The sequence below is a fragment of the Asterias rubens genome, chromosome 4 (genome assembly GCF_902459465.1).
Source record: "Asterias rubens chromosome 4, eAstRub1.3, whole genome shotgun sequence".
Classification (NCBI taxonomy): domain Eukaryota; kingdom Metazoa; phylum Echinodermata; class Asteroidea; order Forcipulatida; family Asteriidae; genus Asterias; species Asterias rubens.
Window position 1 is genome coordinate 6276682 of NC_047065.1, and position 27302 is coordinate 6303983.

The 27302-nt window shown below is 40.7% G+C and overlaps 2 protein-coding genes across 3 annotated transcripts in view; one reads left to right on the forward strand and one right to left on the reverse strand.

The window, feature by feature from the left end:
* Nucleotides 1–2610, reverse strand: part of LOC117289132 — a 45710-nt gene extending 43100 nt beyond the window's left edge. For both annotated transcript variants that reach the window (XM_033770111.1, XM_033770112.1), the window contains exon 1: nt 2287–2610. In XM_033770111.1, the coding sequence (XP_033626002.1) occupies nt 2287–2407 (121 nt within the window). In that variant the 5' untranslated portion in view covers nt 2408–2610. The remainder of the gene's footprint in view (nt 1–2286) is intronic.
* A 2787-nt stretch (nt 2611–5397) lies between these two features.
* On the forward strand, nt 5398–12557 carry LOC117288767 (UDP-glucuronosyltransferase 2C1-like). The gene is made up of 6 exons (XM_033769604.1): nt 5398–5479; nt 6456–6640; nt 7471–8243; nt 9479–9701; nt 10805–11030; nt 11940–12557. Exons 2-6 carry the CDS (start codon nt 6478–6480, stop codon nt 12190–12192), a joined length of 1638 nt encoding a protein of 545 aa, XP_033625495.1. The 5' UTR covers nt 5398–5479; nt 6456–6477; the 3' UTR covers nt 12193–12557.
* The last annotated feature ends 14745 nt before the right edge of the window (nt 12558–27302 follow it).

Sequence of the window (27302 nt, forward strand, 5' to 3'; positions counted from 1 at the left end):
TGTGTGTGTGAGTATTTTTTCAGGGTGGGGTGTGTGCGGAGGCTGGAGAGGAAACAAAATATGAAGTTTTGAGTTTGTTATCATGAATCAGGATAACCTGTTTTTGAATGTGCCCAACCAAAGAAATCAGAGGTTAAGTATCCTCGGAAAAGGCGAGTCACACAATACTCTGGCTACTACAGGCCAATTCCTTAGGAATAGGAGAAGCATGAGTGACGGTCACTGACAGCAAATACCTTGTGTTTTGCGTGTTTTTGATTTTGTATTTAGATTTAGCCAAACTGTATTTTGTTTTTCATAACACAATGCCAGCATAAACCAAACTGTTCTGGAACAGGACGTACTGGACACTAGTTCCCCAAGGATAACAAGTGGTGTGCATGAGTTTTTGGGAGTGTTTCTTTTAGGGTTATTAGCAAAAATTCCAAAATGCTGACCTACCAAAAATTGAGAAGAAATCTGAAGTTTAGTTGTATGACAATGTATCTGATTTAATTTTCAAGAGGCTGAGAGACTTCTTAATTTTTTTGAGTATTTTTGAATTTTTAGCATTTACCATTGTTTGCTGTAGGAGTTGTGCACCCTTACCTGGTAGGTCTGCTGCCCTCTAGTGGCAGAGCTTTCAAAAAGTCTCCCATTCACTTACACAGACTCGAGCCTGATCCTAGTCACAGTGAACCACAAGAAAGCCTCAGACATACGACGTACTATGTAGATAATTTGAATGCCCTCCTACTATACGACATAAAAGATAATTTGGATGCCCTTTTTTGGGGGTTCAGCAAACTTGGCTTTAAAATGTTTACAGATCCTGGCTAATACCTGCTGTAAAGGGCTGATCCTTATTATATTTCTAGTGGCATGACAACCAAGGTCGCCTGTTAACTTAATCACTGTAGCTCGCAAGTGTTGAGGAAACCTGTAAACAAGGGTGCTTGCTACATATCTGAACCAGAAACACCAGGGTTAACCACATTGTTTGAGGCCAAGTGTTCTGGGTCGTCGGCAGGAGGGTTACTAGTTCATATCATACTTCCCGGTGGTTCTAAAACCCCTCGACCCATGACCCCTCGACTTTTGTGTAATGTTTTTCTCTGTACACCGAAATTGCCACTGTTCACAATCTCGGCCAATCACGCACACAATTTTGTATCATGACGTCGACTACACTTCATACATAACCATCCTCCCATCCGCACAATCTATCACACAGCGTACGAGACACACCATACACATGTGGTAAGCACGAAGCAGATTGCGCGTGATTGGCTGAGATCGAGACCTATGGCAATTTTGATGTACAGAAAAAACCCCCACGCAATTACCAGGCGTATCTCTTGGCCGACCTGAGCCCGAATAAAGATTAAATATATCCCAAATGGGAACCTGCGTTTACCGCCCCCAGTTTACTGCCCCAGCGTTTACCGTCCCGTCATGTGTACTACTTGTTCTATGCGTAGCTCGAGGTTGGAGACCCCGACCGACCAAATGGCCCACACGTGTTTACTGTTAATTGGGGTTGTTGTCTCCCATACCCCTGGCCACACAGGGCCTACTGCTTGTACCGCCCGTACGGCCAAGGAGAGCAGGACCGGTGTGCACGTGACGCGCACCGGTGTGCACGTCACGTGCGGAGTTAATACTCCCATTTTACGCCAAGTGGCCTCATTAAACCTGGAGAAAATATGCAGACCATTTCTTTTCAAAATTTGGTGTTGGCACAAAGTGTTACATTGGAAGGAAGTTGCGTCGCCTATTCTTTTTTTTTATCACACACTGTGAATTCTAAATTGGGAAAAGAATTCTTACTCGGCCGTTTATGAATTCGCAAGTGAGACACGCTTCGAAATCGGGGCAGACCTTGAAGGGTCGTGGGTCGAGGGGGTTTTAGAACAACCCCAGACTTCCTGACTCTGCTGAGAATGCAAACTTGCCACAAATTTGTATGGTCACAGCCCTGTTCTTGTTGCGAATATCATGTTGCAGGAAAAGAGCACATTTCAACTGATGTGACGTAAAAATTTGTAATCGTATCGCATGAAAAGTATGAACCAGGCTTTAATTAACATGTTCCGCTCATTTTACTACCACGACTGGCATATTGGATGATTGGCAAGTTAAAATCAAACTAAAAAATTTACCATTTTGATTTTGCCCAATCTCTAATCAGTATCACGGTCACCACAATATATATTTTTCTGTGACAATTTTATTTCATTAACTACGTCCTGAAGTGGAAGAAGATGAGGTTATAATTATTATTAAATTATCCTTGGCTTTACCTACCACTACCAATCAAACCATCTCCACCACGTCCGGCACGTCCATCGGTGACATCGTCAGGAAACAACCCAGTGACGACACTGACAGCAGAGTCAGAGTCAGACAGCCCAGGCATGAGTCCCATGACATTTACAGAACTTTTATCGGTAGCCGTCGATGTCAAAACCTTCGGCGTTTCCTTCTTTTCCGTTTGCCGACGATCTCCACATTTGGCTTCTTCTTTCCCAGCAGACTCAGTTTCATGAGAGCAGTCTTCATTTTCTGAACAGGTCTTCTTCTTCAAGAAAGCCTCAAATGAAAACGGGTTGCCGTCCGAGTCGCTGTCATCCTCGGAAGCCGCCATGTTGTTTTGATCAGGTCAAAGGTCATAAGTTTCCCAGCACCCATCCGATTTGCGTCAACCTGCCACTTTGGTCCAATCATTGAGTTGGGGGGGGGGGGGGGGTCGGGTTACGTCGTGCAAAACGTAAATTAAGTATATTAATTTATACTTTTACGAATGCACCTTCCTATTTATTATACATAACTCAAAGAAACCCAAACCCTCCAAATGTATTTAGTTTGCAAGCAGTCCATCAATACTGTACCCCACCCCAACCCTCTCTCCCTTATTTAGGGGTATAGAGAGTCGATGCTTTTTAAAATTTCGACTGCAGCAATCAAAGTAGATCTGACAAAAGTTTCCGTCAAAACTACCCGATTCGAATTATAAATAATTCCATTCTAAATAAGAGTGGTACAAAAGTCAAAGGAATGGAATGCCTACAATTATATCGAGCAACATTAATTTGTATACCGTTTTAATGAATCTAATTCAAAGGGGGAGGACACCTCGCTTATAGGGGCCTATAAGATTGGTAAAGAGTCAATAAATGGTAGTATTCAATTGACGTTTTTATTTGAAAGCTAGGGGAGGTAAATGAGTTGCAGCTTTAAAGACGGTATGGGTACTTTTTCACGAGACACAATAATGTCCAGAACACGGCTTATGACCGCACGAGTCGATGGCTACGGCTACACCACAGATCGCAATGAATGTCATGCATTGGAAATAAAATATGTAGGACGTTCAGCCATTGGACACTTTCGGTAAACAGTATTATATAACACCCAAGCAGATCCTTGCCATTTGATTGGAGGATTGTCCGTCACGTGATAGCAAATAAAAGTACCAATACACGCTGAGTCACTCACCGTGCTTTTTCGTTCCATCCGAAAAGTACCATTGCACGCTGCCAGCGTGCATGCAATGGTACTTTTTGGATGGAACGAAAAAGCTGAGTAAAAACATCACTGCGTGCGCGTGTCTTTGGTAACGCAGCAGTGTTACTGCAAGGCATATTAGTAAAATTACTAGCATTCGGCTTCTACAATTAAAAATTGTAGGCCTACGCTTTGTTTGTTTTGAAAGTTGTATCTTTCAATCAAAATGACAAAGATCTACTTGGATGTTATATAAAACAAATAATGAATGTTTTTCATTCGTGCAATGGTGCGAAAAATGTTCATTCGTTGAAAGCTGGAATGTTCCATTCAACTCGGCTCCGCCTCGTTGAATAGAACATTTTATATAACACCCAAGCCGATCCTTGCCATTTGATTGGAGGATTGTCCGTCACGTGATAGCAAATAAAAGTACCATTGCACGCTGAGTCACTCACCGTGCTTTTTCGTTCCATCCGAAAAGTACCATTGCACGCTGCCAGCGTGCAATGGTACTTTTCGGATGGAACGAAAAAGCTGAGTAAAAACATCACTGCGTGCGCGTCTTTGTAACGCAGCAGTGTTACTGCAAGGAATAATATTAGTAAAATTACTAATACTACTAGCATTCGGATTATACTATCAAAAATTGTAGGCCTACGCTTTGTTTGTTTTGAAAGTTGTGTCTTTCAATCAAAATGACAAAGATCTACTTGGATGTTATATAAAACAAATAATGAATGTTTTTCATTCGTGCAATGGTGCGAATAATATGTTCATTCGTTGAAAGCTGGAATGTTCCATTCAACTCGGCTCCGCCTCGTTGAATAGAACATTCCATCTTTCAACTCATGAACATATTCGCACCATTGCACTCATAAACATTCATTATGTGTATACCATCTTTCAACTCATGAACATATTCGCACCATTGCACTCATAAACATTCATTATGTGTATATTGTCCAAGGCCCACACTTCGGGTATGTTTCACAACTTCTATATAACAAACCTGTGAAAATTTAGGCTCAATCGGTCATCGGCTTCGGGAGAAAATAACGGGAAAACCCTCGTTTCCGCACGTTTCCTTCCTCGTGTCAGCATATGACATGTTCAAAATCAATCGAGAATTGATATTGTTTTAATATTTTCTCAAAAAGTAAAGCACTTCATGGAATAATATTTCAAGAAAAGTCTTTCACCATTACCTTCTGTAAACCCTGTAAGTTATTTGTAAATCTGTGAACTTGTTTTTTTCTGTACCGAAAGTGTGGCTTTAACGACAGTCGTTGCCGTAGCTATTTTGGATACAAATTGAACTAATAAAGCAACGCTTTCATAGTGCTCTCAAAGTTTTATGTTGGTAAACGCACTGGACTCTATGGTAACCACTCAAAATACTGCATTAAATTGAGGTACTTTTCTCACTCAAATATTGAAACACTTCAGGCCTGGGTGAGCCCTTAACAACCTTCCTAAAAACACACAAATTTGTGCAACAAGTGTGTTTTCTCTTACATTTTTCTCCCGCAACTTCGATGATCAACAATTTTATATTCAATTTGTTCTTTAAATATTTTGGTTTTTTTATAAAAAATTGTTGTGTATTTTGTGTGTGTTTTCTGCATATTTGTGTATCACTTTGTAAACATTGTATTTATATTGATGGAGGAATTGGAAATTGTACTGAACTGAACTGATTTGACAATATTTACCAAAGTTGTTATGTTAAGCTTATACGGGCACAATCATAATAGTTATTGGCAGGAACGGAATTCGAACGGAAATGGTATCATCGTTCATAATCAATTCTTTGAACATTTTGCTGGTATGATTTTTATGAACAATGTTAACGACATGCAGTACAAAGTGCGGCCTCATTTCTGGTTGAAAACGAGCAGGCGTAAACCGCTCAGAGCTTAACTAAAAGCTGGCAATTTATTAGAGTTGCAATCTGTAGAAGACAGAGCTGCTAAAGAGTTTTCGAAGACAGGTAAGCATCTTATATCGTTTGTTATCTGTCGCCATTTATTGCCAAATCCACAGCTTTACCTGTGGCGGAACTAATAACCTAGTCATTGTATATTGGTGATGTGTTTGCGAGAATGCGAGTATAGCTTGCGATGGATTTCTATTTGTATGACAGAGTCGTTTTTTTTTTATATCGTTAGATGTACATAAATATAAAGGTTATACGTAACTGATGGGGCACTGAACTCCTTTTTATTGTCTCGTAATTTTGTCACTATCGGTTAACTTTTTATAGATAATGACAAAAGTACTGGGTCTAGGTTATATTTGGGATTATTCGTCAAATCAAGTGACTACCAATTTTATATCACACGTGCATTGAAACGTGTCCTATCCGGAAGACAAACTAATTAGAGTATGACCCGTATCTTGGTAGAGGAAGCAAAGAGTGGTTGTTTATAACCGACTTCTTGACAACGCCACGCCATTGATCTCTACTATATTTTCAATATAGTTGAGATAAATGGTTTTGGCGACCCCAACCAGAAACATTGGTCATCGGTTGAGCTTTTTCGCGCGTTCGGTTGAGCGCAGTGACGATGCTGTTCAGACCAACCGGTAACCGACTTGTTGAGTCGGTTGGGCTTTGTTTGGGGTCGCCAAAACGCACTCTAGGAGTTATCATCGAGCAAGGCATGCTGGGAAAAAATGGTGCAGTGAGATCGATCACCCCTGGGAACGAGGTTGGGCTTGAGGATCCGTTCTAACACCTGAAACCCTGGGCGCGTATACCCCAAACACGCGCAGTTATTAAAATAATCGGCGGGGCCAAGCTAGCCTGGATGAGCCGACGAATCCAAAGCCAAACCCAGTTGTTTCGAAGAGGGCCTCATATTCGCAGAGAGTATGAACCAGATTTTCAGGCTCTATAGTCTGATGGGTTGTGCTATAAAAGCTTTAGAATTAAAAATCTAAAATACTGTTGTCATTTTGTTCAGGACGGATAATAGGATAGCAGTTATGACCGGAAGTCAATCCCCATGCACTTTGCCTTGGGGTCAGCGATTACTTCTCTTTGTCATGGTGATGACCTGCATCAATATTCCATGCGCTGAAAGCAAGAACATCTTGATAGTGGATTCATTGATAGGCGGGAGTCATTACCAGTTACTCACCCTCATAGGTAAGAGTCTACAGGTATACACATTCAAACCCGGAACCTATGAACGAAAGTGGACAATGGAGTCCACGGCTGGGAATGGTCCACAGTTGGAAAAAGTGTAAAAATGGGAGCTGTTGTAAAACAAAATTAGTGCATAAACAAAAGAGGGACGATATAGGAGGTCCACGGTTGCAGGCGTATACAAGTTTCACACAATGTTTTATGTTACAAACAGCTCGCCTTTGCTTTTCACAAAGTCGTTTTTTTGCTAACATTGATTTTGCGTAATAACAAATAGTGTCCAGTGCCTTTAAGGTACGCAGGATGATGAGGTCGTTTTGTGTTTACAAAGACAACCGTGTGGCTAAACCATAGACAGTTACAGCAACTTTTATAGTGAAAATTCACGAACACACCTACTATTTCAAAGAGTGGTGACTGCAAAAGGGCCGAAGATATCCTTTTGGGGATAGATTTTGTTTGTTTGCCCCCCCCCCCCCCCCCCCGCTTTGGCCCCAGTGAGGGCACTTTTTGACCTCTGGAAAGGCGCCTTATAATTATGGCCTCATCAGGGAAGGCGCTTTTTTTGAGAGTGCAATGTCATATCCAATGGGAGACTTTAAGGCGCTAGGCGGGGCAGCAGACTTACCAGGAAATTTTCATTGTTTACGTAGTTCTGAGCGTGCGCACATGACCGAGAACAATGGATTTTACCTGGTAAGTCTGCTGCCACCAAGCGTCCCAAAAGTCTCCAATATGCACTGATCCATCAGATTGTACACTGTATATAATAGAGTTGAGTAGGTCTATGCAAGGACCTGTATCAAACATGTTACTTTTTGTCTTGAAAGGCAAAGATCTGGCTGAGAAAGGTCACAACATAACAGTGCTTCTTGGTGATTGTATGCTGTCCGTAACTGACCCATCGAAGCACAAAGACATTTTCCATTTTGAAATGTATGACTGTCAGGTGACGACGGAAGAGGTGTTGGCCATCTCTAACCTTTTTGGGAAGTTGAGTCTCACCGGAGAGTTGTCGTCCTTTACATGGTATGTGAAGCTTGGGCTGGGAATCTCCAACGATCCAGATATCGCGTTGATAAACAAATTTTTCACTTGCGGAACCAGAATGTTTGCGGCGATGAAAGATACCCATCACGATCGCCTGAAGGCGACCAACTTTGACTTGGTAGTTTGTGACAATTTCAGCCCGTGGTGTTCCGTTCTTGCGCACGATATTTTGGATCGTCCGTATGTCAACGTGGCCAACGGGGGCTTTCTCGGCACCCGGTACAGTCGCTGGGGGAACACACCATCACCCATGAGCTACGTTCCGGAGTACATCACCCACTTCACGGACTCAATGACGTTCCTTCAACGCCTTAGGAATCACCTCATGCACTTACTTTCACTGCTTGTGTACGATGTCATGAATCTTTCCACAACAAACAAGGTCAGAGGACTGTGGGGAAATCAGACGAGCCTTTCCACGCGGGAGATCATGGGGGCGTCCTCTCTATACATTATGAATTGGGACTTTCATTTGGAGTACCCTCGACCCATGCAGCAAAACGTAGTGCTCTGCGGAGGGATGTCCGTGACCGAAGCTAAACCTCTTTCCCAGGTAAGCTCTAGGTAACAAGGTTGTAATAATAATAATAATAATAACGAAGTCTTATATAGCGCACGTATATACAAACTTTCAAAAAGATATGTTATTGCAGTGATGAATTTTGAGACCCAATTAGTTAGCACCTAATAATGGTTTACAAGGTGCTACGGCGCATACAGCAGCCGCAGCCAGGAACACCGGGGCGAACCCCTTCTCTTTTCGATAAGTGCACTGGGTTCTTTTACATGCGTTACACAACACATGGGACCAACGGCTTTGCGTCCCATCCGAAGGACGAAGCAATGGTTAAGTGACTTATATAATAGAGTTGAGTAGATGCAAGGACCTGTATCAAACATGTTACTTTTTCTCTTGAAAGGCAAAGATCTGGCTGAGAAAGGTCACAACATAACAGTGCTTCTTGCACAAGTGTCACGGCTTGGGATTCGAACCCACACACTGCTGATCAGAAACACCAGAGTTTGAATTCGGTGATCTTAACCGCTCGGCCACGACACTTCCACGTGTAGTCTGTTTCTAAGCCTTGAGTAAGGTGATCCCTTTGCAGCACATAATTTTGCTATATGGGATGGTGCAGAGTGGCGTCACAGCCGTAAGGTGCAAGTGAACAAAGTTGATGAAACTCCAACTAAACTAGAGTCCCCTGTTTTATCCATAAGAAGTCCCCGCGATCAACTAAAGCATAATTAGGCCTAATAGTTGAGGCCTTTTTTCTACCTTCCACCCAGGAAGTAGTACAAAAGCAGGACAGTTCTTCTCAGAACTGAGAAGTTTTTCGAAATCCGAAAATCTACTCCCCGGTAGTAGAATATAAAGCAAGACAAGTTCTCTAAAGATCTAACATAATAATCCACATAGCAAGTATATACACACAGATACACAATGGTAATACCGCAAACCAAACATACATAAAACTGAAAATTTGAACTCAATTTGTCGTCGAAGTTGCGAGATGATAATGAAAGAAAAAACACCCTTGTCACACGAAGTTGTGTGTTTTTTTCGGGACCTCAAAACAAGTTACGTTGGTCTTGAAATCTTATTCGTAAAAAGCCACTTCTTTCTAGAAAACCACGTTCCTTCAGAGGGAGCCGTTTCTCACAATGTTTTAAGCTATCAACAGACTCGTAAACCATAAGGTTTTATGCGAATAATTTTTTTTGTTTTAATTACCAATAGTGCCCACTGCCTTTACTAATCAATGTCTTTATGTCGTCGTTTCCAAGGAATTTGAAACATTCGTGCAAGGATCGGGGGATGAGGGCGTTCTTGTGTTTTCTGTAAGCACCCTCGTCAACATCATGGACGACAAAATGGCCGACATGATCGCTGGTGCCCTGGCAAGGCTACCCTTTCGTGTCATTTGGAAATACATGTCCGAACGGCGACCCGCTACGTTGGGTAACAACACGATGTTAGCTAGTTGGATTCCTCAGAATGACTTATTGGGTAAGTTCAACTGTAAGCCTACCTTGGGTGTGTTTGATTAGCTTTCCCAGGTTGATCCCAATGCGCTCGTCGTCCGAGTGAGCCCCTGACATGAACTAATCGAACGCAAACTTCCCCCAGTGTATTAGTACCAATGCAACTTGGGACAACCGACCGGAACTACTTTATTTGTGTCCGAACTCCGAAATTGTTCGTGTATTTTATTTTGTTTTTAGTGTGCAACTGTAACGGTAAATAATTGTACAATAATCTACAGTAATACAAAAGTACTGGTCTTCGAATAAAACAGTACAAACTACTCACAAAGTTGCTGATTTTAGGATTAAAATAAATGTCAAACCGTGTGAAAATGACCCGCTGACAGACAAAGTAGTGGCCATTTAGAATTATTTTGTCGTGACGTCATGCACCTCGGTCTGCCACAAGTAGTGCACTTGGGGCTGACCTGGCTGAGCCCCGCAAATGACGTCAAAGCTATTCGAACGCACCGGGGGTCAACCTGGGTCGACCCGGGGAAGCTTATTAACGCACCCATTGGAGGCCCTCCGAGGCAAAACGCCATTTCAGAAGCACTATAACATTAAACACAGTAGGCCTACATGTCTCTATAACAAGTCAAACAAAAATCCGGACAGAATTGACCCGGATCCAGGTCCCTTGGAGGCCGGACCCATTTCTGGCTTATTATCACCCGGATAAACAGTTGTCATCTTACTGTAAAAAGCTGTGAGACTCCACCTATTTTTTTGTTAAGTATCTTTTGTGTATGTTTTGCATTGTATGCTATGAGAGTTTATAAGGGGGGGGGGAGGGTGCCTCCATATGGTGGAGTAAGCCATGGGTGTCAACGAATCTCCTTGGTGGCTGTGACGGTGACTTCGTTGGTGACAGGTGTTGCAAACATGAGCAGCATTTTGGATGAGTCTCTGGTTATTTGCTTCTTTATTAGAGTCGCTTATGGTATTTGTCTTACAGGTTGAATGTGGTTGTCTGCTGTGGATACCTCACTTTAATTAGCCTTGCGTGGAACGGGTTTGTCTTGACATTTACTAAAGGCTTTCTGCATGCATTCCCCTTTTTACTTTCTCTTCCTATCAACACAGGACATAACAAGACAAGACTGTTTGTGTTCCACGGAGGGGTGAACGGGGCCTACGAGGCCATCTTTCACGGAGTACCAGTGGTTGGCATACCTCTATTTGCAGATCAGGTGGACAACATGCTCCGTCTACGCAGTCGCGGTATGGCAGAGTATTTCGAAGGCAGCATCCAGGAGGTTACGACCGATGGGCTTTACGAGAAGATCATGAAGGTGGCTACAAACCCAAGGTACTATAGTGGGGAACTTTTGGGACGCTTGGTGGCGGCAGACTTGCCGCGTAACAAAATCTACTGTTTTCAGTAATGTGCACATGCTCATAAACTACGTAAGCAATGGAATTCTATCTGTAAGTCTGCTGCCACCTTGCGTTCCAAAGTTTCATATCGAATTATAATCAAAGATGTTTCAGCATGAAGTACGAATCAAATTTCTTAAAGCCATTATACACTTTCGGTAAACAGTTGTCCAAGTCCCACACTTCGTGTATCACAACTAATAATATAATTACAAACCTGTGAAAATTTAGGTTCAATCGGTCATCGGAGTCGGGAGAAATTAACGGGAAAACCCATTCTTGTTTCCGCGCGTTTCGCCGTGTCATGACATGTGTTTAAAATAAATCCGTAATTCTCGCTAACGAGAATTTATATTGTTTTAATGTTTTCTCAAAAAGTAAAGCATTTCATGGAGCAATATTTCAAGAGAAGTCTTTCACCATTACCTTCTGTAAACCCTGTAAATTATTTGTGAATTTTTTGTTTTTGTCTGTACCGAAAGTGTATAATGGCTTTAAGGCCTACTGTAAGCAAAAACACCATAAAACCAACAGTAAAATGACACTTACAAAAAGGGGTTATCCTCGAAAATAATTAGCGTTGTGGCCAACACTCTACTTCTTCACCTCCGAGGCTTTTACACATCCCAAAACGTTGTAAGTTGGTAACAACACAAACACATACATGTATATCTAAAGGAATCCGCGGGGGGGGGGGGGGGGGGGGGCGTCAAAAGTGTGTTCATTAATACGGGTGGTTCAACTTGTCCAAGTCGGTGAAAGTTACAAGACCAAACTTATGTGCCAAGCAAAAACAAGAAACGATTTATAAATCCATTTTCTTTCAAATTTGACTTGACAGCTACAAGGAAAACGCCGAATGTGCATCAGCAAGATTCAGGAGTCAATCACAGAGCCCTCGAGAGCGAGCTGGGTTTTGGATTGAGCACGTGATGGCGCATGGAGGCGAACACCTCCACTCTAACCGCGGTGACATGGCATGGGTTCAGTTGAATCTACTTGATATAGCTGCTGCACTTATCGCAGTAAGTGTTGCACTCGTGTTGATGTTGCGTTACTGGTGTACCGCACTTTCGAAAGAAGTTGAGCTGTAGGTGTTTAGTGGTGAGATGATCTTGGGAGGCTTCGGGCTTTGTCGAAAAAGTTCGGATTTCTCTGGCATGGCAATCACACAGCTAACTAATTCTCAAATTATTGGTAGGCTGATCATCTGACGCCACACTATAATGACACTCATGAATAACGCCATCAGATACCGGTTTTGCGCTCCTGGCAGGATCCTGCCAGAGGCACCTTTAATAATAATAATAATCGTATATATAACCCGCCTTAAAAAGGATACAAAGCGTCAGGTGTTTTTACTGCAAGGTATTAGAGTTAGACCTTATCCTTAGCACCATGTAATGGTTGGTTTACAAGGTGCGTTTGGCGCATTATGCTGCCAATCCAGCCAGGAACACCGGGGCGAACCCCTTCCCTTTTCGATAAGAGCACTGGGTTCTTTTACATGCGTTTACACAACACACGGGACCAACGGCTTTACATCCCACCTCTGACCGCGCATCCAATTCTGTCGTTGTTCTGCTGCATGGACATGGAAATGGAAGGGTGTGTGCTGGTTTTCTGTACTCCTGTGTAGAGTATATGTATTCGATTTGATTTGAAATAGTTTATGAAAAAAGACCATTGCATCCAAAGGCTGAATTGCAGTAAAATTACAAAGTGATAACAAAAATACTAATTTCTCTAAGTTAAAAAAAAAACAAAAAAAACAATCAGAATTTTGTTAATGGCAGTGGAAACTATTGGTAGTTACCCAAAGTAATGTTTAGCATAAACCTTATTTGGTAACGAGTAATGGGGAGAGGTTGGTTGTATAGAACGTCGTGAGAAACGGCTCTCTCTGAAGTGACGTAGTTTTCGAGAAAGAAGTAATTTCCACGAATTAGATTTCGAGACCTCAAAATGAGATTTAAAAAATGGAAAATCAAGCATCTGAAAGGCTCGCCCCAGGGAAGCTAAACGAACGTACCCTCAGCACAACGGAACCATCTCAATACAGTTGGTTCGTTCGATTAGCTTTCCTGGCCGGGTCGACCCCGCGGTGCTGAAAGGCTCGACCCAGGGAAGCTAAACGAACGTACCCTCAGCACAACGGAACCATCTCAATACAGTTGGTTCGTTCGATTAGCTTTCCTGGCCGGGTCGACCCCGCGGTGCTGAAAGGCTCGACCCAGGGAAGCTAAACGAACGTACCCTCAGCACAACGGAACCATCTCAATACAGTTGGTTCGTTCGATTAGCTTTCCTGGCCGGGTCGACCCCGCGGTGCTCACTCGGTTAACCAACGAAAACACTCGCCCTCTTGTATTATTTACATCTATATTTATTTAATTTTTCGGGAATAAAAAGTACAATAAAGCACATTAATTAGGTTAAAAACATTAAAAAAAACAGCAGAGAGGAAGTTAGTGACGCAGTGACGTCATGCACCTCGGGTCACTCCCAAGTGACCCACTCCACACGCAGGGCACTGGGAGCTGACCCGGGTGAGCCCCTGGAATGACGTCAAAACTATTCGAACGCACCGGGGCAGACCGGGGTCGACCCAAACGAACGCACCCGATATGGACAGCTTATCGTCACTATAATGTTTATCCAATTAAACCATTGGGTTTGTAAGACCGGTGCCTGTCTCTCGGATAAGACGGGGACCAGTCTACTAAACGAGATGTTTGTATACCTATCAGTAGGCTTACCTGTGATTTCATTGAAAAATGTTGTGATGTAATCTTGTATTTCGGGCTTGAATTATAGTTTGATATCCTGTTTGATAAAATGCCGATTTATAGGTTATTTTTGTGTGTAAAATAACAATAATTGTAAAGATTGTTTTGTTGTCGTGGCAATTTGTAGCAATTGACAAATTTGTGTGTCGTGCATAAGACCAAACAATCTAGTGTTATGATATGTATTATAAATCTGGAATTAACCATGTATTTATTAAAGGGATAAAACTTACAAAGTGTAAAAAATAATCACGTACTTCTTGATGTGTCCCTTCATGTTTTTGCTGTCATTCCAATCAGAAATAAAGCCCTACATTCGTTTAAGGGATTAACTGCAATATTCATAGTTAAAGTATTTATTTAAAATATTCAATTCAACACGAGGGGTCTAGGTCTACAGTTAAATAAGTCTATCTTTGACAATTTTGTTTACTCAAAATACAAAGCGCCACCTAGAGTTGTCTTTGAAGTCAATGGCGATGCGCGAAAGTTTGCGTTTCTGCTGCAACAACAGTATCTAGGCCTTTATGACGCCCAAACGAGAATATACGTGTTACTAAGCTCACAATATAATTACAACAACATAAGCACTGTTTCCGAAAGATGAACTAAAGTTTTGAAATTAAAGTCAGTTTTTTCCCTTTTAATCTAAGGCACTTTTTTTTTTTCTCCAGAAGCTATGGTGGTGGTGGGTGAGGTGGAGGGGTTTCTTCATGCTCGGCATTTTGAGAAACCAGTCGATGGTGAAAGAATCCAATTGACAAGCAAGAATTCGTCGAAGCAAAAAGCAAAAACTTTATAAAGACACCTCAAAACTTGGATCTGGGGACACACACACACAAACAAAATCTCCTGTTATACGGGGCTATCTAAACGCCTTAAATTATGTTGAGGCGTTAGAAGGCTGTGCTGGACAGTTTGGAAGCAAAAAGCAAAAACTTTATAAAGAAACCTCAAAACTTGGATCTGGGGACACACACACACAAACAAAATCTCCTGTTATACGGGGCTATCTAAACGCCTTAAACTATGTTGAGGCGTTAGAAGGCTGTGCTGGACAGTCTTTCGGTGAATGTGTGTGAGTGGAAACCATTACCCCTTGTTGTGATTTGACGACGTGGCGCTGGGTTTAGGCAGATTGAAGAGTGGGGCCGTTTCATTGGGATTGTGTCCACACTGCCCCCACTATTTGCGGGAGGAAGATCATTCAAAAAGAGGGCGCTATCACACGAAACTAGTGAACATACTAGTCATTGACAATTACCTAACGTTGCCTTTATTGGACACTCTCTGTAAAATCTCACCAGCATTACCACTTCAAATACTGCAAGAGAAAATATTTCCCCCACCCCCCCCCCCAAAAAAAAAAAACCAAAAACACACAGACTGTTATAGTGTAGGCCTACGTGACCCACAGAAAAGTCGGCCAACCTATTTCACATGAACTTGTCCCCCGTTCTGTAGACCAAGTCTCTCGTTCCTTCAAATCCTGCCACTGCCTCGTAGAATATTGATTCGAAAACTGCTGTTTAAAAAAATCCAACCGTTCACCAAGAAGACATTCCTACCGACTGACCCAGTTGAAGATGCACGTATAGGGTGACTCCATAATAAAGTGTCAGTGTTGATTTGAGTGTGATGAGTCGATAACCGGCCGTGAGCTTTGAAGGATTTCTCTGGGACGGGACTTTATCATTCCACCAAGAAATAAGTAAACATCATCATCGGGGGAGTGGACCCCATCACTCCTGAGGACCACTCTCGATCGTTACGCTCGAAGCCGAGCACGAGTGCGGGCATGATTTTTAATTCCATGTCTATACTTGAATTAGTCAACACCAATGAGATCTAAGGAAAGTTCCGGCATTCCCTTTTTTTGTATAGATATTTTCTTCTTCTTCTTCAAATACTTGGGGTGCATTCGTTGACATTGCAAAATGTGGATTATCGACAAAATGGTTTTTCCACCACGTACGTGATGTGTCATGAAATCTGTAAGTCGTACACGCCTGGGCCATTACTAATGAGTGCACAAAATCATTACTTCGGAGTGAAACGTTTTTGTAAACTTTCAACGCCATACAGTCTGCTTAAATCCACGATAACTCTGTATGCACCACAATTAAGCATAGCCATGTCCGATCATGTTCGACAAGGATGGTCATGTTCAGAGCCATAAGTTGCGACATACAGTGACCACTTATTTCAGGGCCTATATCATCCAAAATACCTCAAGTTGGAAGTCAACCAACCCCAAGTCACAATTGGGCAACTTTAAAACAAAAATGTATCCCTTTTCATGGGCTCTCAAATCTGTCTAAAGAAGAATATTTGGAGGGCCTACAAAGTATTAATGGAGGCCGACTGTTTTGTCATTGGCGGGATGCACCCGAGGGAATGCGTGCATGTGTAAACACCTCCCAGATAAGAACACAACTTGATGACTCAGAGGTCTAAATCAATCACACTCGTGGACCAGCAATTAAGAACATCGAAATCAAACTCTGGTCTTTCTGATCAGCAGAGTGTGTGTTCGAGCCCAGTCGTGACACTAAGCAAGGCACCTAACCACTGCGTCGTCCTTCGAAAGGGACATAAAACCGTTGATCCCGTGTGTTGTGTATTACGCACGTAAAATAACCCAGTGCACTTATCGAAAAGAGAAGGGGTTCACCCAGGTGTTCCTGGTTTTAATGGTTGCATATTGCTACACAGCACCTTGTTAACCATTACACGGTGCTAAACGCAATCACAACACCTTGCAGGAAAATACTGAATGTTACAGCGCCTTGAGCGTCACTGAGGGACGCTCAACGCGCGCTATATAAGAGTCAACTGTTAATGTTAAAGGCAGTGGACACTATTGGTAATTGTCAAAGTCTAGCATTCACAGTTGGTGTATCTCAACATATGCATAAAATAACAAACCTGTGAAAATTTGAGCTCAATCGATCATCAAACTTGCGAGATAATAATGAAAGAAAAAAACACCCTTGTCACACGAAGTTGTGTGGTTTTAGATGGTTGATTTTGAGACCTCAAGTTCTAAATCTGAGGTCTCGAAATCAAATTCGTGGAAAATTACTTTTTTTTCGAAAACTATGGCACTTCAGAGGGAGCCGTTTCTCACAATGTTTCATACCATCAACCTCTCCCCATTACTCGTCACCAAGAAAGTTTTTATGCTAATAATTATTTTGAGTAACTACCAATAGTGTCCACTGCTTTTAAAGGAACACGTTGCCTTGGATCGGTCGAGTTGGTCTTTGAAAAGTGTTTGTAACCGTTTGTAATAAAATGCATATGATTAGAAAGATATTTTAAAAGTAGAATATAATGATCCACACAAATTTTCCTCGATATTGCGTGGTGTTCCTTTAACTTGGCGACCTAACACAGTCGGCCATTTATGGGAGTTCATAAATGGCCGACCGTGTTAGTCGAAGAGGTAAAAGGAAAACCACGCAATTTCAAGTCATCCTTGTGTGGATCATTATTCCCTAATCTTTAAATGTCTTTCTAATCAAATGCATTTTATAACCAACGGTTACAGACGCTTTTCAAAGACCAACTCGACCGATCCAAGGCAACGTGTTCCTTTATAATTGAGATACAATCGTGCTAGGTTTTGATTCAAATACATGTACATGCATGACACCTTACCTCGCAATGTATCATCGCCAGCATGAGTTTCTTTGGCCAACTAGGAGCACATGTAGGTGTATCGCGCCATGCACGAACTGCTCAACTTCTAGTAGATTTAGTCATTGGAATCAAGTCACCTAGAAGAAATAATATTGAAAAATATTAAAATTTTGGCGGCCTTTTTGAAAAATCCAAGATTGCCGTAATTTTTACGTCTGCGCAAATGGTTACGTCGGTTTTCTGATTTGAAAAATGTATAGACTTGCTACCCCCCCCCCCCAAGAAAAAAAAAACCTCAACGAAATCTTTACCCACATCAGGCCACCTCACACAGTGATAGCATTCCTTATGCACCAAACTGTCTCCTGTATATTATATCTTAAACAAACCAATAACAACAATTAAAGGGAAGGTACACGTTTGGTAATTGTCAAAGACCAGTTTGCTCACCATGTTTCCCATCATAATCATAAAATAACAAGCCTGTGATAATTTGGGCTCAATTGGTCATCGAAGTTAAGAGAAAATGATGAAAGAGAAAAACACCCTTGTTGGACGAAATTGTGTGCTTTCAGATAAGAATAAAAAGTATTTTATTATTTAGTGAGAAATTACCTCTTTCTCAAAAACTACGTTACTTCATATAGGGAGTCGTTTCCCACAATGTTTTATACCATCAACAGCTCTCCAATGCTTGTTACCAAGTCAGTTTTTTAAGTTAATATTTATTTTGAGTAATTACCAAACGTGTACCTTCCCTTTAAATAACAGATCTAAAATAACATTCGATGACATAAGTGCGGACATTGTGGGGTCAAGGTTGTCGGACTCTAAACACGATAATCCTTTTACAAAATGGATTAACTGCACGGCGGGTGTTTTGATGACTTAACATTCAAAAGGAAAACCTACCCCGACCTTGACTCCCACAGCAAAAACTTATACAAAAATGAACTGACTGAGAATAATTAAATCATGGTGATTACTTTCATTTTTAATTTCACGGCGCCATTCGTTCATATTAACGCTTCGATCCCCGCTCAGATACTTTACATCGTCTAGTGGATAGTATTTGTGATTGATTTTAACTATACAGAGTGCATTCGATCTACGCACTTTAAAAAGGAAAAGGCAGAAAATAATATCGCTGATGAAAATATGGTTTCAATACAATTAACCGAATCGTGTAAAGTGCCGTAACGGGGGATGGTTCTCCGGACCTTGTATAATAAACAATTATTTTTAACAACTTTGTTTTCTTCTAGGAAACATGACTCACATCTGCGAAAACATCAACCTCTATCAAAATAGGAAAACAAAGAATGAATAAATAATTTGTAAATTAAAATGAATATATAATTTATTTTAGATGTTCATTGCCCCCCCCATTAATAAAGCTTTCGAAAACAGATTAATTTGATCACGTCTTTTTAACGTTAAGCCAATTTCAACAGTAATCGGATGTTTGTTTTCACAAAAACTGAATTGAATAGAATGGTTTAATCGTCAAGTATATAAAAAACATGAAATTAAAGATCCTTATATATAGCAACATATAATATACTTGCACAAGTTATACCACAATTACACATAAAACAATAACCTTAATAAAAACTCATTCAAAAAAATAAAAATAAACATGCACGAGTAATTGCACAGGAGATGCTAGAAAAATAAAATAAAAAGAAGTAAAAGACAGTACATATGGCTGGACGCAATGTCTATGGATAGCAATAGCTAAATTTGAATTCTTAAACCTGTTTGTCTTTAGCAACTTTTCCAAACGGAGAAAAGCAACTTTTCCAGACGAAGGTTATTATTGGCGATGCACTTTGTGCGTGGGAATAACAGTTCCGGGGGGGGGGGGGGGGGGGTGACACTGTGGGTGGGAAAGAAATAGTACAGGTGTGCAATTGTGAGTAGAGATTTTGTAGCAGTCATTGTATGTATTACAGGATACTATCCTTGGGCTCGAATATTTTGAAAACGGAGTGTTCAATTTCTAATACATTCTTTTTGACATATTATAAACTTGACACAGAGCCTAACATGATTTGTGCCGACCACTATATTGAACAGTTGTACAGCTTCGACGCAAAAGAAAAAAGTACATCTGGATTGTTGAAATTATTCACTGATGTAGTCTTTGTCTTGGCTTCGGCCATCTTGTGCTAATTGTTATTTTCCGTTGTGACCAAAACGAGTCTATATGAGGAAATTGATAGCCTTCAGCCTTGCTTTCACTGAGGGTTTGCCTTAATTGCTCACTAAGGCAACACGAAATGCCTCCATCGGTTTGAAGGAATAGACCAAATAAAAATTGAAGTTTTAACTGTTTGCACGAAAGGGCCTTGACGTCTACGATCGACTGGTGAACTTTTTTAGACTACTTGCCCTACAACCTCGTCTTCCCTTGTATATTTTCGTGCTATTACCGATAAATTCATGTTTCATCACGAAGTCAACATGCACGAAGCAGGTCCTGTGTGTGTACTAATTGTTCGCAGAAATCTCAACTTATGGGTATGGGTTATAGATCGGTAAAAACTCAAACAATTTATGACCTAAAAACACACTTTTTGAGAGTCACTGCAGCTGTTGATCGTACAGAGAGAGAGAATTGCCTTCGAAACTATGGTATGGATAATTATCACCCAAAAACATTTGAGTCCAAGTAACGATTCATGCACGAATCACTTCTCAGATTTCTGGAGGGGTTTGGTGGCCGTCCGCAAATGCTGCAGTCATAAATTTCAGCGAATGTTGTGAAGACGGTAATTCGCCATCGACATCGTAAGCATTGATAAACCATTGGTACTGTCGGTAAAGCGTGCGTATTATGAGTTAGATATTGGTAAGGAGAGGTTTAGGGACGACTGAGAACATTATTCACTATCAAATCGCAACATTTGGGCGAATTCATCGCGAGTTTCAAATATTCATATTCGCCCAAGTGTTGGAGTAGCATAATAGATGCCTCTGTTACCTCGCTAAACGTTGGTGGATTCAACGCTCTTGTGAAAATAGCTGACATTTTCACACGCAACGGCTATTGTACTTTCATTCAGCAACGTGTTGGTAAAACCAATATATGACCATACCTTTATTACATCTCAAGACGAACTCGCAGTGTACACTTTTCTTTCAAACAAATCTCAATCGATTATTAAGGCAGTGGACACCATTGGTAATTACTCAAAATAATTATTAGCATAAAACCTTTCTTGGTAACGAGTAATGGGGAGAGGTTGATAGTATCAAACATTGTGAGAAACGTCTCCCTCATAAGTAATGTAGTTTTCGAGAAAGAAGTAATTTTCCACGAATTTGATTCCGAGACCTCAGACTATTAATTTGAGGTCTCGAAATCAAACATCTGAAAGCACACAACTTCGTGTGACAAGGGTGTTGTTTCTTTCATTATTATCTCGCAACTTCGACGACCGATTGAGCTCAAATTTTTACAGGTTTGCTATTTTATCCATAATATGTTGAGATACACCAAGTGAGAGAAATAGTGTCCAGTGTCTTTAACGTGAATTTTGAACTTTGTTTGTTTGCTTTTGACAAGAGTAATGCTCTTCTTGATAGTTGTAATATCATTACTATAGAACTGAGAAGTCTCTCGAATTAATTTTTTCCCGCAACTTCATCAACAATAATTTCTGAAAAGAATCTTCGGTCCCTCAAGTTGCGAATGGAAGGGAAATTAATGTACACGTTTATTTAAACAGTCGGTTATTGGTTCGTGCTGCATAAGCAAGCGGCAGTAATCCGCAGCAAAATTAAACTAGATGCGAGAAAAGTTTCAAAGCACGAACATTTAAGGCTGGGTACACGTACTTTTGGTATTTGTGAAAAATGCTTACGTCAAGCTTATTTCACGGGTTAGCAGGGAATTTTAGCTTATGCGGATGCGTAGGCCCACTCCACGTAACTATAGTATCCTATGTATATTTGTTTGCGGTAACACCGTGTGTGTATCTATACTTGCCAGGTAGAGTTGTTCTTAGAGAACTGTCTTGCTTTATTCTACTGCCGCGGAGTAGATAATCGGAGGTTCGGGAGACTTCTCAGTTCTGAAAAGAACTGTCCTGCTTTTTAACTTTTACCAGGGCGGATGGTATAGAAATTAGACTGGACTACTACTTTAGCTTATAGGATCGTAATTAACTGTAAAGCCGCGGAGTCAGTTCTGAATTGGTCTCAACGTTTCGACTAGCTTGCTCTATATTGATACCTCACCATGCAATGCCTCAAATCCTATATAGGGTGCGTTCGTTTAGCTTCCCTTGGTCTATCCCGGTGTGTGGTGTTTTCTTTTTCCAGGACGAACGTGTGCAGATAATTACCCACAATCGTCCTGGAAAAAAATCCCGCTACACACCGGGGTCGACCCAGGGAAGCTAAACGAACGCACCCATAGTATCCTTTACGCTTACACAGCTTGCGCAGAAAGTCGGCGATGCATGCTCTGCGGAGAATGGTAACCGAGTGGCCTATGGCATAGCCATTTTTTATTAATAAATACAATACTCACAGCCTCCAAACAAGCTCCGTTTTCATATCACACGTTTGAATAGTGTTTTGAAAATCTTTATAGAATACTTGTGCAATTTTGACAGTTACAGACGCGATTTCGACTCAGTAAACTGCGGCTACTTGGTAGTGACCGCGTGGCGGGAGGAACGATCGCCTGAATGACTCGTTGCTGTGAACGGCCCCACGGCCCCCTCGGCGTGGCCCCGTGGCAATCTACTTCGGACTCTTCTTGAAGGGTCTATGCAACTTTTTGTAGGACAAAAACACAAGCACCAGAATTTGTACAACCCGCATGGTGTTTTTTAATACAACTTTCCTCTAACAACTTCGATGACGAACTGAGTCATAATTTTCACAGATTGTCACAGATTTTCACAACATATGTTGCTTATGTTGTGATACACGAAGTGAGAAGGCTGGTCTTTGACAAATAGCAAAGTTGTCTAGTGCATTTAAATGACCAATTGATCCAAACTTTTCACAAGTTTGTTATTTTATGCTTGCGTTTGGATACACAAAGTGAGGATACTGGTCTTTGACAATTACCAAAAGCATCCCTGCCTTCAAACTTTGTGGTTTTCTCTATTATTTGATGACGTCAACTTAAGGACGCGAAAAAACTCTCAAAAACCAAAAACACACTGAACCCAGAGTGCCATATATTGCCGAAGAGGCAGTTGCTCGTTCATATCTTTAAAGCATTACAATTGTAATGGCTCAGAATCTGTAAAATGTTTGGTCTAATCTTTGAGTTTTGAAAGCTTGTGAGTTTGGACAGTGAGGGGCAAAACAAGAAGGCGTTAAAGGCAGTGGACACTATTGGTAAATATTCAAAATAACTATTAGCATAAAACCGTACTTGGTAACGAGTAATGGGGAGAGGTTGATGGTATAAAACATTGTGAGAAACGGCTCCCTCTGAAGTTACATAGTTTTCGAGAAAGAAGTGATTTTCCACGCATTTGATTTCGAGACCTCAGATTTAGAATTTGAGGTCTCGAAATCAACCATCTAAACGCACACAACTTCGAGTGGCAAGTTTGTTTTTCTTTCATTATTATCTCGCAACTTCGATGACCAATTGAGCTCAAATTTTCACAGGTTTTTTATTTTATGCATATGTTGAGATACACCAAAAATAGAATGGTCTTTGACAATTACCACTAGTGTCCAGTGTCTTTAAAGACTCAATTCTGATCAAGACGAGAAGAAAATCTTTTGAACAGAGTGCAGTGGCGTCATCAGGAAAAAGTTATAAAAAAAAGACATGGCTCCAACCATACAAAACAAAATAATTTTCTCGAGTTTCAATTTGACATTTCTATTTTGTCTATACAATCCCTTTATGTCTGGCACACTCTACATGAAATGACTTTAGCATAGCCGTAAGGGTAAAGACATAGGCTCTGTCGGCAAACTTAGGATTTTTGTCGGCAACAATTTTTGTCGTTGAGCTCTACTGTTTGGTTTGTCCCCGGAGGGGTAGTGTCTCTGAACTCAACGGCCACACAGTGCATTGAGAATACTTATTGCACTATTTTTTTTCTACCAAAAAAGGCAATTTCAAAAAGACGAATTTTGGTTTCGAGGTTAGTTTCGATTTTTAATTTGGAGGGATGTTTGGAGCTATCGTCAGGATCAAAGCATGTCTGATGGGAACCATGTCTCTCACCCAGGTATAGTTTTGTACCATTTGGAAAAGGCTCTCTATAAATACGGTAATTATTGTTATTATTATTATGATTGTTATTATTATTATAAACAGTCATCTGATCGGGTCATCTGATCACGGTTTTGTGTGCACTTTGGTGAGAAAAAAAAAGTATTTAACTCCAAAAGTCAGCCCAGACAAAGACTGGGTCTGAATTCCTTTACCAGATTTTGAACCCTTGTGTCGAAAGAACAAAGCTTCAATACCACTGGTGTAAACCAATACCACAGTAGCAGTTGAAGTTTCAACCCGTCAAGCGATTAAATTCCCACTGAGATGCTTTATAAAGCCTTTGATAACCTCTACCTCCTCAACCATACTGCAAATAGACACTAGGTCAATTTTTCACTGTCACAGGAAAACACCGTTATTTCGTAAGGTGATCTTCAAAGTTTGAAATTTGAGTTCCAATGGATTTCCCCTGACACCCCGGCAGTAGTTTACACCATTATCGGGGGTGCAGATGAAATTGGTAAATAGTTTTCAAAGCGATCGCCCGGAAGGAATTTGCAACATTTTGCCAGAGGGGGAAAAATCGTGGTGTTTTTCAAAGATATATTTACGGCGACTTTGTATGTAGGTCATGCTTGCACTGTATCGGATGACTTCTCTGATATAGAAAAGGCGCGAAATAGGATAGTCTCATGTAAAACTCTGTTATAAATTGATATTTATACACCCATAAAGGAGAGTCATAATAATCAATGAAACTTGCTTCAAAATAGACTGAGGTATTCTTTCATGAAAAGATGGTTGTGGCTCGCCGAGAAATCTAAGATCGGTAGAGTTGTTCGTTGCGCGAGGGGTCCTTTTTGTTGAGGAATGTATTTCGAGGGTGTAAACGTACTGTGAAACCACACAATTGATAGGTGTGTCTTTTGAGTTTGAAATGGGAAGGCTTGGGAGTAAGAGTGAGACTTGGCTCCGAGGCTTTATCAGGTCACACTGCCCACGATTGATACCGTGCAACGGCCAGATTTGTCGGTTGAACTCGCTTCATGATGACTGCATATTCTCAACATGCGATAGCATTGCATTTTTGCTGGGGTCTAACTTTGTGTAGCCTAAAAGATTGGAGGTTGAAAGAAACTTTCCCGATGCAGGCATTATATTTTGCTGATTGAATCCGGTCTTAAAACGGCAAACCAAAATAAAATAATGAACAATAGTTATATAAATTTGAATCACATTATTACTTTCTATCAACATTATGGGCTGAAAGAAATTTCACAGTACATTCGTTGCACAATGAGGAATCTGCCTGTGAAAATAGTACAGACTTACATTATTTGGTTTTAGCTACTTTGTCCAACTATGCTGCTCATTGATTCTTCTTAAAGCAATTGGACACTTTCGGTAAACAGTATTGTAAACTTCGTGTATCGCAACTTCTATATATTACAAACCTGTGCAAATTTAGTAGGCTCAATCGGCCATGCATCGGAGTCGGGAGAAAATAACGGGAAAACCCACCCTTGTTTCCGCACGTTTCGCCGTATCATGACATGTGTTTAAAATAAATCCGTAAACCTAAAAATGTTTTAATGTTTTCCCAAAAAGTAAAGCATTTCATGGAACAATATTTCAAGAGAAGTCTTTCACCATTACCTTCTGTAAACCCTGTAAGTTGTTTATAAATCAGTGAACTTTTATTTGTTTTTCTGTACCGAAAGTGTTTAATGCCGACTTTCCCCTAAAAACCTTTACATTTAAGACCTAATGTAAATTACAATGTTCGTCTTGAAAATGGAAACGTCGGCAAAACATCACGAGTGGGTGCTATCAAACGGCTCAAAATAAGCCAAAATTTAAAAGGGGAAAATGGAACAGGAGAAACATACGTTAACGTTAAGTTTCTTTTGTGGCACGATTTTGAGGTCGAAAACAACAAACTTAAAGTCGGATTTGTAACTTTGCATGGCGGAGAAAACTAAGAGCGATTTGCGGTGAGTGTCTCTTTTTTTTAGTTGTGTTAGTTCTGTCTGAAGCCACCGGTTGAGTAGTTAACACTATTGGTAATTACTCAAAATAATTATTAGCATAAAACCTAACTTGGTAACGAGTAATGGGGAGAGGATGATAGTAAAAAACATTGTGAGAAACGGATCCCCCTGAAGAGACGTAGTTTTCGAGAAGAAGTTATTTTCAACGAATTTGATTTCGAGACCTCAGATTTCACAGCTACCACTGTCCTACGCCGGGTAGTTTTTGCTAGAGGTATGGCGAACAGTCCTTTGCTGCTCCTCAAGAAAATCCTTTAAGATGAAATTAAATCGGCAATTATTACTCTCTGTACTATACTGTAATACAATGATAATATTGTTGCCCCCCTTCTCGGGCAGAATATTCTTAAGACAAAAACACGTTTGCTACACAGACAATCGCGAATTTCACAGTCAAGTCACGATTTCTGCAAACCACTTCTACCTCTTGCTTCACGGCAATTTTTCTCTTGGCGGCATGAACACAATGTTAGGCCCTTAGCTCAGACAGAAAACCCACTTGCATTTTGTTTGATCGAAGTGGCTCTAGAAACCTTGTCGATGGGGTCACCACGTTCTTTTGAAAAACATTTCGTTTGCAGAGACTAACATCATCGCCACAATAACATTTTTGTTTGAGCGCGGATGTACAAACCACCAATAAACACACTCCGTTTGTAGAAGCAAAACAGTCGGGGTATTTCACCCCGAAACAATTGACCGAGTTGTTGTAAGAGATTTGATGTCTGGTGGCGGGAATATTCACATCTCAGTTTGTGCAGTGTGTATCTTCACGTATAGATCATGCTCTTGATGGTGCTAAACAAACTAGATTGCCACGTTCATGCAGACCACGCCTAAGGATGGACGGGAAACTTGAACTTTAAAGGGAATATTTTCCTCTCTGAGCAAAGGTAGGTAAATATTGTTGTTTTTTAATTTTTGTATGTACTGGATGTAGTGATGCATGTTGAAAATGTTTGAACTACAGAGGGCGCAATGCACATGATGCTCCAAGATTTAATGTGAACGACCTTTTTTTTTTTTTACCAAACTACAAAATAAGTATGTTGTGATTATGCCCTTACTTGTTCGATGCAAAAAATGTATACTTATAAAAAAGAAGGAACACTTTTAAAAATTACTGAAAATAAATATAAGCATAAAAACCTTACTTGGTAACGAGTAATGGGGAGAGGTTGTTAGTGTAATACATTGTGAGAAACGACTCCCTCTAAAGTGTCATAGTTTTCGATAAAGAAGTCATTTTCCACTAATTAGATTTCGAGACATCAGATTTAGAATGTGAGGTTTTGAAATCAAGCATCTGAATACACACAGCTTCGTGTGGCAAGAGTTTTTTCTTCTTTCATCATTCTCGCAACTTCGACGACTAATTTTTCGCAGATTGGTTATTTATTGCATATGTTGAGATACACCAAGTGAGAAGAGTGGTCTTTGACAATTACTTATAGTGCATAGTGTCTTTAATGATAGTCGAATGTTTCAGATACAGGGATCAGGCAATGCTGAGG